The following is a 12,856-nucleotide window of genomic DNA, read 5'->3' as shown; positions in this document are numbered from 1 at the left end:
ATAACAATCAAATGTTATTGAGGTACAAACTCAGTACACGATTAGTCTTGTTGATAATAGCTTTATATTGACTCGATACTTTCAGTAATTGGTCAATAATCACCCCAATTTCCCCCCATGCTGATAGATATTGTTCCATCGTGTCCAATGTGCTAAACCTTGCCTTTATTTATGCTACTGGTTAGACTATTAATTGGTACAGGTTGAACCTCCCTTATCCAGAATTCTCTTATCCGGAACCACCCCTCGTCCAGTTCCATTCCCGGCCACCAGGTGGCGAATGCGCAGAACTCTGACATGAACAAATTGAAATCCTTCCTCGCTGCCGACTCCCGCAATTGCTGGCCTGACCCTGCGATCCACAGCCCTCCCCCCCATGATATCTCTGTCGCACTCCCAGCCCCAAGCCAGCCAGCCCCGATATCCCCTTGCTCACTACCTGTACCATCCAATTAAACATGACCACCCTTCGTCCAGAAAAATCCCTTATCCAGAACAGGCCAGATCCCAAGGGTTCCAGATAAGGGAGGTTCAACCTGTACATGAAAACTCCTGTCCCCCGTGGCTGACTGTTTCTGTTTCTTCTAGTTCATGAGCTGAATTGTATTATAGTAATAAAGCTGGTATGTATTATTGTAATAGTTCAAAACTACTAAAATAAAAAATAGTACAATTTACATTAACATTTTGAAAACTTACATACCTGTACTCACTTTGTCATCTTTATTTCCTGCTATCCTCTCTTCTCCTGTATTAGCACTTTTTAATTTTGACTTTAATTCTGTTTTTCTCTCCACCTTTATAATAACCATACTTTTCTATTTAAAGTTTAAATATTTAATTTAACACACCAGTCTTCTATCCTGTCCTCACTCCTACCGCCCATTTTGGAGCTGGAAGTATTTTTTAAGATGTTTTCTGATGCAGAAAATCAGCTTTAAAAACCTAAATTTAGAAGATTAACATCCCAGGTCAATTTTTAATACTAAAGTTGCATCCAAATACAAAATAGTTGCTACCTACAGATAAAATCTTCGACAGCCTCTGTAGCTTGATATTGACTGGACACTCAACCTTGGCACACAGAGGTTAAAATTAATCTGCCTTGGCGCAGTGGTAGCATTCTCACCTCTGAGTCAGAAGGTTGTGGGTTTAAGTCCCACTCCAGAAACTTAAGCACATAATCTAGGCTGACACTCCAGTGAATTACTGAAAGGAGTCAACGAAGAAGCAAGATGTCACTACCAAGCCTAAACCCGACATCCACACACAAAAAGGCTTTCCCGCAGGAGTTCCGGGTAGTGATAGGAACAAGAACCGTGCAGCTGACCTTTCTCTCCCTTTTCTAATCCAGGGCCCGAAGGCCAATTGTAGACTCCAACCACTGCCCTACCTGAGAACAGCTAATTTAGCACAAACCAACATTCCAACTTGGGACCTTCTGACATCTATCAGTCAGTGTTACACTGAACATTGTGCCTTTACCTACTTTTTCTTTATGATGAATCAAATTACATGTTGCCAAACAGGAAAAATGGTTTTCCAAATGGTACAATGTCTCTTAAGCGGAAACAGCAAAAACAACTTACATTTAAATAGCGCCTTTAATGTAGTAATAAATCCCAAGGTGCTTCACAGGAGCGTTACCAAACAAAATTTGACAGTGAGCCACATCAGGAGATATTAGGCCAGGTGACCAAAAGCTTGGTCAAAGAGATATGTTTCAAGGTGCGACTTAAAGGAGGAGAGAGAGAACACAGATACTTATGTACGTAATACATGAAACTAATGTGGCAGATATTAAATAGACCATTTTTAAATCAGCTGCTGAAACAAAGTCTGCGAACTTTTAGGAAATGTGAACATAGTGTACAGAGTACTTTAGCGGACAACTTTTTCAAAAAAAAGCTGGGATACACAGGAGCCTCTGGATACACCCGAGAAGTATGATACGATATACACTGTGAGCCATTTCTCTGGGCAATGCACTATTTTTAAGTTAGTGCAACTGTTGATTTTGTCTCGTCAGACTTGAAAATTGTGCTGGCATTTTTTGACAATCAATTTTACTTTAGTCCAGATACAAAAAATGTTTGTGCCACATCCCACTTTAAAGGAATTATAGCTAACAACAATTGTCTGGAGTGCCAATCATGTCTGTACAGCTGCCTTTTAACAAGTCCTATGTCATACATGAACTGAAAGGTATTAATCCAACTCTTCTAAATTTTGAAATCGAGCAGTTGAGTTTATTTTTTAAAGTCGTGCCAGTTTTATTCATTGGTTCAAACAATTGTTTCACTACTGAAAACAATTTAACTGTTTTATCTTTACGAATCTAAGTGCTTGAAAATGACTTTGTCAGCTGATGTTAAGGCAAGAAAAATTTTGCTTACCTTTTTCTCCCCTTTTATAATCCAGAGTCTCTGAGGCCAGTCACAGACCACAACTGCTGCCGTGCCTAAGAACAACTAATTCAGCACAAATCAAGAATCCGACTTGGGAACATTTGATCTCCCTCCCCTTTCCCTCTCGGAAACAGACATTCCCCACATGTGTGATGTTTTAGAATCATAGAATCATAGAATGGTTACAGCACAGGAGGCCATTCAGCCCGTTGAGCCCATACCAGCTCTCTGCAAGAGCACTTCAGCTAGTCCCATTCCCCTGCCCTTTCCCCGTAGCCCTGCAATTTTTTTTCCTTCAGGTACTTTTCAAATTCCCTTTTGAAAGCCACAATTGAGTCTGCCTCTACCATGCTTTCAAGCAGTGCATTCAAGATCCTAACTACTCGCTGTGTAAAAAATGTTTTTCCTCATGTCGTCTTTAGTTCTTTTGCCAATAACATTAAATCTGTGTTATCTCGTTCGCGACCCATCTGCCAATGGGAATAGTTTCTGTCTATCTACTCTGTCTAGACCCCTCACCTAAAGTTGCTACATTGCACTTGAATCCCCCCAATGATCTATCCTTGGCCATCTCTTATTTCTCATCCAAATACTGCCCCTCAGCAACAGCATCCAAAAACACATCAGGTTCCACGTGTACATTGACGACACACAGCTCTACCTCACCACCACCGCTCTTGACCCCCTCACTGTCTCTGATTTGTCAAGCTGCTTATCCAACATTCAGTATTGGATGAGCAGAAGTTTCCTATAGATAAATATTGGGAAGACTGAAGCCATTGTCTTTGGTCCCTGCCACAAATTCCATTCCCTAGCCATTGACTCTGTCCCTCTCCCTGGCCATTGTCTGAGGCTGAACCAGACCAGGTCACTCACAACCTTGGAGTCCTATTTGATCTTGAGCTGAGCTTCCACCCCCATATCCTCTCCCTCACCAAGACTGCCCATCTTCACCCTGCCTTAGCTCATCTGCTGCTGATACACTCATCCATGCCCTTGTTACCTCTAGCCTTGACTATACCAATGCTCTCTTGGTTGGCCTCCAACCTTGCACTCTCTGTAAATTTGAGCCCATCCAAAACTCTGATGGCCATAGACTGACTCGCATCAAGTCCCGTTCACCCATTAATCCTATGCTCGCTGACCTATATTGAATCTTGGTCTGGCAACAACTTGACTTTAAAATTCTCATCCTTGTTTTCAAATACCTCCATGGCCTTGCCCCTCCCTATCTCTATAACTTCCTCCAGACCTACAACCCTCCGAGATATCTGAACATAGGAACATAAGAAATAGGAGCAGGAGTAGGTCACCTGTCCCCTCGAGCCTGCTCCGCCATTTAATAAGATCATGGCTGATCTGATCATTGGCTCAGCTCCACTTCCCTGCCCACTCCCCATAACCCCTTATTCCCTTATTGCTCAAAAGTCTGTCTATCTCCGCCTTAAATATATTCAATGACCCAGCCTCCACAGCTCTCTGAGGCAGAGAATTCCATAGATTTCCAATCCTCTGAGAAAAGAAATTCCTCCTCATCTCAGTTTTAAGTGGGTGGCCCCTTATTCTAAGACTACGTCCCCTAGTTTTAGTTTCCCCTATGAGTGGAAATATCCTCTCTGCATCCACCTTGTCGAGCACCCTCGTTATCTTATATGTTTTGATAAGATTACCTCTCATTCATCTGAACTGTAATGCGTATAGGCCCAACCTACTCAACTTATCTTCATAAGTCAACCTCCTCATCTCCGGAATCAACCTAGTGAACCTTCTCTGAACAGCCTGCAATGCAAGTATATCCTTCCTTAAATACGGAGACCAAAACTGTACGCAGTACTCTAGATGTGGCCTCACAAATACCCTGTGCAATTTAAGCAGGACTTCTCTGCTTTTATACTCTATCCCCCTTGCAATAAAGGCCAACATTCCATTTGCCTTCCTGATTATTAACTGTACCTGCATACTCACTTTTTGTGTTTCATGCACAAGGACCTCCAGATCCCTTTGTACTGCAGCACTTTGCAATTTTTCTCCATTTAAATTATAATTTGCTTTTCTATTTTTTCTGCCAAAGTGGATAACCCCACATTTTGCCACATTATACTCCATCTACCAAATTTTTGCCCACTTACTTAGCCTGTCTATATCCCTTTGCAGATTTTGTGTGTCCCCCTCACAATTTGCTTTCCCACCCATCTTTGTATTATCAGTAAACTTGGCTACATTACACTCCGTCCCTTCATCCAAGTCATTAATATAGATTGTAAATAGTTGAAGACCCAGCACTGATCCCTGTGGCACCCCACTAGTCACTGTTTGCCAACCAGAAAATTACCCATTTATCCCGACTCTGTTTTCTATTAGTTAGCCAAACCTCAATCCAACCCCCAACCCCGTGAACTTTTATCTTCCACAGTAGCCTTTTATGTGACACCTTATTGAATGCTCTGCCAATTCTGGCCTCTTACATATCCCCAATTTTAATCGCTCCAACATTGGTGGCTGTACGTTTAGCTGCCGAGGCTCTAAGCTCTGGGATTCCCTCCCTAAAACTCTCTGCCGCTCTCTCTTACTTTAAGACGCTCCTTAAAACCGTCCTCTTGTCCTAATAACACCTTATGTGGCTGTGTCAAATTTTGTTTGATAACCCTCCTGTGAAGAGTCTTGGGACGTTTTACTATGTTAAAGGCGCTATATAAATGCAAGATGTTGAATCGTCAAACAAAATAATCAATGTACCAAAACTGGGCTTTTGGAAAATGTTATTACAAGAGAATGCGCATTATTACTGAATTGAATTCCTCGTTCTGTTTTTGAACTCTGGCTAGATGGACCGAAATGGGCTGATCTTTCGGTCCTATATATTTCTATGTTCAAGTGAAAATAGACTTGATATTCAAAGTTCCGAACAAAAATCAAGGCAGGCATCCCCTAACGCTGTGCCTCTCAAAGCTTTCACAGACACGCTTGCGAATGGCCTCTTCCTATTCCATATGATTCTGTGCCGTTTTGGTTTCTGATAGCTTTGAAATGCCTGCAGTTTAAGTCATTTAAAAAACAACGCGACGATGTGTCTTTAATGCTTTGAGTACACGTGAGAGTTGTGTTTTCTATTCAGCACATCGCGCTGTTGACAAACGCCGGTACAGTACTTGAGCTTTGCAGCCCGCTCTGCAGTTGCAGGGATGTTAAGAGATGCTGCTTAATTCAACGTCAGATCAAGTTTGATCAATATTCCCTCGCCGCTCCAATTGGAGGCGCATGTTCAGATCCGCTCCTCACTTCACCACCATCTTTGCCAGTGTGAAATAGTCCTATTTTCCTCTGGCAGAATATTTTATCCTCGCTTCGCTCAGTGGTCGTAAGTGAAACACTTTGAAGAGAGAGGGAGGACGAAAGAGGGGGAAGAGTGGGATTTATATCCAGTGCGGCGCATTTGCCTTTTTCAGGTCGGTTTTAAGGAATTGAAATCAGGGAGAAAATGGGACAAAACCTTCTGCAGTCTGTCTTCCTATTACTCAACGTGCTTTTTGGTGTAGCCTTGGGTGCTTTCCCCAGCAATGTCCAAATAGGTAAGCAACTCCTGTGTTAAGTCTAGTACATAAATGACATCAAACTTCACACCGAGCTACAGCAACCACGATCACGGGTAGCGACTTAAATGTGTTAAAATAAATGAAGTCATTTGTAATTGATGCAGGTTAAAGGGGGTTTATTGTAATCTTATAAGTAAGTTAACCTGATTTCTGCTCCTGTTTTATTTCATCACATTACGATGTAGCTAAGACGCTCGTATCTACAGTGTAGGTTACATCTGTGCCGTATTGTAATATGGAGCAGCGAGTGAAGAACCAGGGTTATGCGGCACAAGTCGATTTGCTCTCTCTCTTTTAATTCTGCACAGGGGGGCTGTTCGCAAGAAGTACAGATCAGGAAAACAGCGCCTTTCGATTCGGGATTTACCTTCACAACACAAACCCTAACATCTCCGAAGCTCCCTTTGCTCTCACCCCACATGTCGACAACCTCGAGTCTTCCAACAGTTTCTCAGTCACCAATGCTTGTGAGTACAGTTTTGCAGTTCGCCTCTGTGTGTTTGGACTAAAGCATTGAAATGGGGGGGGGGGGTTGCTTTTCAAAAGTTAATGAAGTCAGCCTACTGATGCTTTTATAGAGGAAAATTGATAGAAAGCCATGTTACTCATTTTCTCAAGACATTTACTTCATATAACCTGTACAATCCTGGCATCTTGTTACATGCATGTAGCAATCTATTGACCTATACAGCTCGGTATAGTACAGCGGTATTAAAGGGGCAGCTCTCTGCCCGTGTGCATTCTAGGTGTAATGAAACAAGTCCATGTATTTTAATATATAGGTGCTCTTGCCCATTGGTGGAACTTTTGTATTTTGTAGAAATCTAAATCTATAGTACGCTATATTTAGATGGCCATGATAAGGTGCTTGTCTTTCAGCTATCGCGGAGCATTGTGTGTGTAGTATAGCTGGACTCCCATTGAAGATATTTCCGATGAAAGATGACTCTGCTCCATTTGCAGATTCTCTCCGCCACGTCCTATTTTTTCTCCCGGACTCTGCAGGTCCCCGCTCATTAGTAAGCAGGTCTCGAAGCACTTTGTTGCGCTGTCATTTGAAAATAACCGCTGTCTTGTTGTTGCACACCTTTACCTCAAATGTTTGGGGGGGGGGGGGGGGGGGGGCGGGTGCGATCTGTGTGTGTGTGTGTTTTCAAAATACTAACCTCTAGATCAGCAGCAATAACATTTGGTATGGCAGCGTTCTCGCGTCAGTTACATCTCTTGCCATTTCATGTGTGTTGACCATGCCTGCTACAGGAAGGAGAGAGAGAGCGCTTTCAGTGCCGAATCTAATTAATCCGGAGACAGACTCTCAGCTAAATCTAACCGTCCACAGGGTATTCGTGTCCCATTCATTTCTGCCGGGCTCTCGTAAGTGTCCCACCAATTCGAGACGCTGCATTTTTCTGACATTTCTTTTATTTCCACAGATCGCTCTAGGATATAGAAATCCTTAAGTGACCTTTTCCTGTTTTAATTGGATCTACCCCCATGTAATAAGCGCCATATAAACGCCCGATAGCCTCTGACAGACAAAGAGCCGCAACAATCACCGATCTTTTCCAGTAATGCAGACCTGAAAGTTTATTTTCCTCTCTTAAAAAACAGAATCGTTCTCTTTCTCTCCGTGTTTTCTCCCTCCGCCTCTCTCATTTCTTCACCGCCAACCCATCACTCCCCCCGCCACCTCTTCACCCCCCGCCCCACTTCCTGACTGAGGCTTGTATTGAAGGATTGGCTCTCGGCAAATTACCTTCTGGGACCATAGCTGCTCAATACACATTTGACTCTAGAAAGCCACATTTCAATGCAGTAATTCAAGATTCACGGAAGAGTGCACAGGAAATAGTACACTGCGGTAGAACTTGGAACATTTTAGCCAGCCAGTGCCTGGAGAATTTATGTGTAAACTGCGAAGAGTGGGCTAGGTTTTGATACAAAGTATTGGCGAACTTGCTGTTCAATGCGTCAATGTGGAGTTCGCAACATCTCGGAACACTTAGCAAGCATGAAAGCATCATGAGGTGTGAAGTGCTTGGCCCTACTTAAGGCAAGCGTGTGAAGCTGTCGGGTAATCGCCTTGCAAAGTTCCATTCAATCACCGGAAAACGCAGCAGAACTTCGCCTTTAATCATGCAGATAAGGCGAGTGGTTCTAAAGGCCCAAGTGCCATCCGGTTCTGACCTGAAAGGTTAACCATACCTTTCTCTCCGAACAGGGGCTGCCTGAATGTTTCCAGCCTTGCTGTCTTCATTTCACATTCCCAGCATCTGCAGCAGTCTGCTGTCTGTAAAAGTGTCTACCTCCCTCTTATGAAAGGATGTTCAAACACCCATTCCCCTCCACTCGCCAGCTAGAAAATAACCTATCGATTTGAGGTTAGTGTCAGGCAGCAAGGTGCACAGCGAGCCCAGTTGTAAAATATTGCAAGAATAAGGATCAAGATGAAAAGCACGGGGCGTTTTTCTGTTTCTTTTCGTTCTACGTTCAATCAAACCCTGCAAATAGATACCTATTATTGACGAGGGAGAGATACTATATGGGTGCCTGTGTGGGGAAAACCCCTCATCGCGAAGGCGCTCAGTGGTTTGAAGATAAATCAATTTATAGATCAAAATCTGCTTTCTGTGCGCCTCATCAGAAAATATTTTTGCTAGCGACCCCGCTAAATAACAGGAGGAGGTAACCAAATATAAAATAAGTATCTCCATGAACTGCAGCGGAACATTATTCGAGTCTTTCGCGAGGGGTGGGGTTAAGTGTGTCAAATTGCATTTAATAATGCAATCCTCTAACAATTCAGTGCATAAAATGATATCATTAGGGAAGTCTGTTGGAAAAAATAATACGTGAATACTTCCAGAGGCTTTTTTTGGGCACTGGTCGTCAAAACATGCCTTGAGACTACAAATGACACTTGGGCCCTGGGATGTAGGACATCATACAACCGATCCCCAGGGCACTCTGCTGACTGGCAGCTTGATGTAGGAGTTTCACTGCTGATATGCAGTGGAAATGAAATCACCTTGACATAGAAATTAACAAAGCTCCAAATAACCCAGAACACAAGCACCTGCATAAACTCCTCCTGTGAGCTCGCTAACCTGTCTAACCGTATCCCGTGACATGTATATTCCCACGACGTGTTAGCGCCTGAAGTTGGTTGTGTAACATACGGAGATTTGCAAGAGATGTACCTCTCACATGCACGCATACACAGTTCCAATGCAAACATACAATGTGCAAATACCTATGTCTCTCTCGCACTAACGCCCAGCATGGATACTGTTCCAATCCGAAACTGCCTCATTTTGCCTCTGCTTTCGCTACAAAGTTGCTCATCTCTCATTCTGTCACTTAACTAATGGAGTGAAACCCAGTTCCCTGGGCTGTGCAATCGCCGCTCTTATTCTGCGGTGCTCAGTGGGTAAACATCCCACTGCTGCATCGCTGACTCGAGCTATTTTTACCCTTCAACAATAATCTACTTCAACAAAATGCATTTATATAGCGGGAAGCTTGTCCCTTCTATTTACGGCCGGGAGGCCTACTGACACACTCCGCCGCCTCCTCACATAATGAGCAGCATTCATGAAGATGCCTAGTTCACATATCATTATGATCAATGTCCTACATAATTTCTTAACTCTTATCAAATTGTATAAATGATTACCTATTTCTCAATTTCGATTTCCACTCGGGCCTCTAACAAGAACATATAATGGTGTTAGAAATATAATTCAATACTTCATCTAAAATTTGAAACCCACGAGCACATAGCGTATCAAGTAATTAATGCTTAGCTGGCAATTTCCTATATTTTGGCGCTAATTGGATTCTTGCCGTATCTGTTCACTATTCGAACACATCCTATCAGAAAAGCCTAAAGGATTAAAATTCCAGTTCCGGATATTAACAGAAATGAAAGGACTGTATTTGACAATCACTGCAGTACAAGCAAGGAATTTTTCATCATTGCCTCGGTTGCTTATGTAGAGCATAGTGGGTCACGTTTTGACAATCATTACATTTCCCCTTCAGCATAAACTGGTCAAATGCACAGCTAATCGATTGTATGACAGCTATAGGACACCATCAATGTGATGAGGCTGAATGGGGAGTAATAGCAAAGAATACTGATCTCTTCTGTCTGCACTATCTGCATATTAAGAACGGGGCTTGCTCTAAAGCGTCTGTAGCCCTATCAACTCCCACTCATTAGAGTGACACTCATTTTGGTTTAAAAATGACACCAATTTTGATATACCTCAATCTTTGAAACAATTGCAGCTCACTGTGCTTAAATAGGTTTGCACTTAGTCTCTGAATAAATTTCACTCCTTACGTTTCTCAGTGCCTGACCTCGTTGTATTTTTACCGGGGCCTTTCGGTTTACAATGATTGAATAACTCAAACTCCAGAGTTTTTTTAACATATATTTTGGGGCTTTTTGTGATTCCACCCACTTTTATGTGAAGCCACAAAGCAGTTGTGTTTGTTATCTCGACAGTATAACTTCCCGTGCAAATCATTTGATTCTAAATTCTAGTGATCTGCATGTCAGAGTATTTTGGAGAATTAAATCCATAGCTTTCACCTTTAGCATACTGAGCTAGCAGTTTTGATATTTCTTTGCCATAAATACAATTAACATTAGGCCTTCTATTAATTGGAGAAATTAGATAATAATGAAAGAGCGTGCTGGTGTTGTGCTGTCTTTCTTTAGCAGCAGATTTTCAGAACTGATATTAGTATTCCAAAAGTCACTGTATAAAGATTTTGTTGAGGTGATATTTTTCGCTGTTATCGACTGAATAGAGTACATTCTTCAAAAAGAGACTTAGTACAAGCTAAGAATCTGTTGACGGTTTACCGATTTCTTAGTTATAAATAAAACAAAATTATGAATAACTGCAGTGCTCACACGTTATGCGTTATGCAAGTAATAGCTGTGATTTTGTTCTGATTGTCCAGTAGTATAGATAACAATTTAAATAAAGGTACAGGAAGCACTTCAATCATCATTTGGCTCTGACTCTGAATTGTAATAAAAAGAAAATCGTGAATTACTCAGCTGATTTCTCCAGTTCCTAGTCAAGAAAATGCGTTGAGAGTGAAATTACGTAATTGTACCTTCAGTGGTGTCCATGCCACCAGCGCAATGGTAAAAGTGTAAAAAAAGTAAGAACAAAGTAAAGATATCAGGCAAGGACCACAAGTACATTTGTTTCCAATTCAAAGCTGTGGAGGTCATTGCATTACAGATCATATTCAACATAAAAGAGTTAAGTAAGTGAATGTGTGAACTCCAGCAGAGGTTGTTAGCAGTGGTGCAATTTGCCTGATGGATTTAGCCTCCAAAGCAGCAATTTTACTTTTTGAGTCACTGTATTAACAATGTCTGTGTTAGTGAATTCATGCTTTTCACATAATTGTATATCTGACAAGCACAAGGAATATTAACTTGCTAGCAACCTCTGCTGGAGTTCACACATTTACTTACTGAACTCTTTTACTCTGAATATAATAGCGTAGTGTTTTTTGATAGTCAATATGAAAGAATGTACTCTTCTCAGGCCCAGAAATGTTACTACTGGTACATAAATCTATTCTAATCATGTCAATTCAATGTTTTCAAGTAATTATATTCATAAAACCACCATGTGTTGTAACAATTCCAATTCAACAGAGTGGGTGTGTGAGTAAACAGTGAGGGAATCAGCTGCTCTATGTAGATCATGAATTCCACTTGTATTATTTCAGTCTGATTGCTTAGCATTTGCTGCATGATTTGTAAGTTTTCAGTCGTCCTCCTACTCTTTCCACCACTCCCTTTCTGAAGTAGGGTGAATTTATCTTCTGATATTCTCTATCCATTCATCATCTGGTTGGTTGGCTGGCCAACCTTGAACAGGTGCTTGTCTCCACAATAGCTTGAAAGCAATTAATCACATTTTATCATTCATAAGTTATGCCTTTTGTCACAGATTTAGCCCTGTCATAAATAGCACAAATAGGAATGATAACATTTAGTCTTGAATGTACTTAAAAACTAAAGTCTAACCTCAATAATTCAAATCTTCTTAGATATTCACCAATCTTGAAGTGATTTCTTAGCAGACTCTGGTTTACTTTTGGAAATGAGTATATTGGAAAATAAATAATTGTAAACAATCTGTTCTGAAGCTGTAATTCATCTTTTTAATAACATAAAAATAACATAAGATTTTCACAAAATGACATTTTTAATAACAAAAATGGTTTATTGAATGTAGCAGATGCTTATCCAAGTAGGCCATAGTGGAGCTTCTCACTGATTCGGTGAGTAAGTGCAATGTCTGGTTGGGGTAGTAAACAGTACAGAAGATTTGATCCTGGTTTACAGTCAGTTAGCTAACCATAGCAGGGACAACAGTAGGGTACTACAGATGGCTTTGGTGTCTCCGGGGTAGGAAGGAGATAAAAATGAAAATCAGCCTGGATTCCTGCTTTTGATTGCTACCTGATGCTAGAAAGTCCACTTATGTAAATGTCAGGAGAGGACAGGATCAGGTTTAGCTGTGGTGTCTCTTGCACTTCCAATGGTCAAATATCCTGACAATGTTCATTATCTAGGCTCACTAATGAAGAATGGGCACTTGGGTCAGGCAGCAGAAGGTTGCTATTGCCTATAGAACTGTACCCCAGAATGAGCGACTAACATTAGTTGAGAAGGGAAAATAGCCATACTAGAACAATTTATATGGTTCACTTCCAAATCTATAATGCTGATGTTTTGCCTCAATAACTTAATAATATTGTACTGTACCTTCAGCAAACGATAGATGTCATCAGCCTCTGGGCACGGTAGGA

General features: G+C 41.4%; 1 protein-coding gene across 2 annotated transcripts in view; it reads left to right on the top strand.

The window, feature by feature from the left end:
- The first annotated feature begins 5,886 nt into the window (after positions 1 to 5,886).
- The window catches only part of gria3b (glutamate receptor, ionotropic, AMPA 3b), a 494,474-nt gene continuing 487,504 nt past the window's right edge, over positions 5,887 to 12,856 (top strand). For both annotated transcript variants that reach the window (XM_070882006.1, XM_070882007.1), the window contains exons 1-2: positions 5,887 to 5,977; positions 6,310 to 6,468. In XM_070882006.1, the coding sequence (XP_070738107.1) occupies positions 5,887 to 5,977; positions 6,310 to 6,468 (250 nt within the window). The remainder of the gene's footprint in view (positions 5,978 to 6,309; positions 6,469 to 12,856) is intronic.

The sequence above is a fragment of the Pristiophorus japonicus genome, chromosome 6 (assembly GCF_044704955.1).
Source record: "Pristiophorus japonicus isolate sPriJap1 chromosome 6, sPriJap1.hap1, whole genome shotgun sequence".
Classification (NCBI taxonomy): domain Eukaryota; kingdom Metazoa; phylum Chordata; class Chondrichthyes; family Pristiophoridae; genus Pristiophorus; species Pristiophorus japonicus.
The sequence above is the reverse complement of the archived record's forward strand: the minus strand, read 5'-3'. Positions and strand labels throughout refer to the sequence as shown.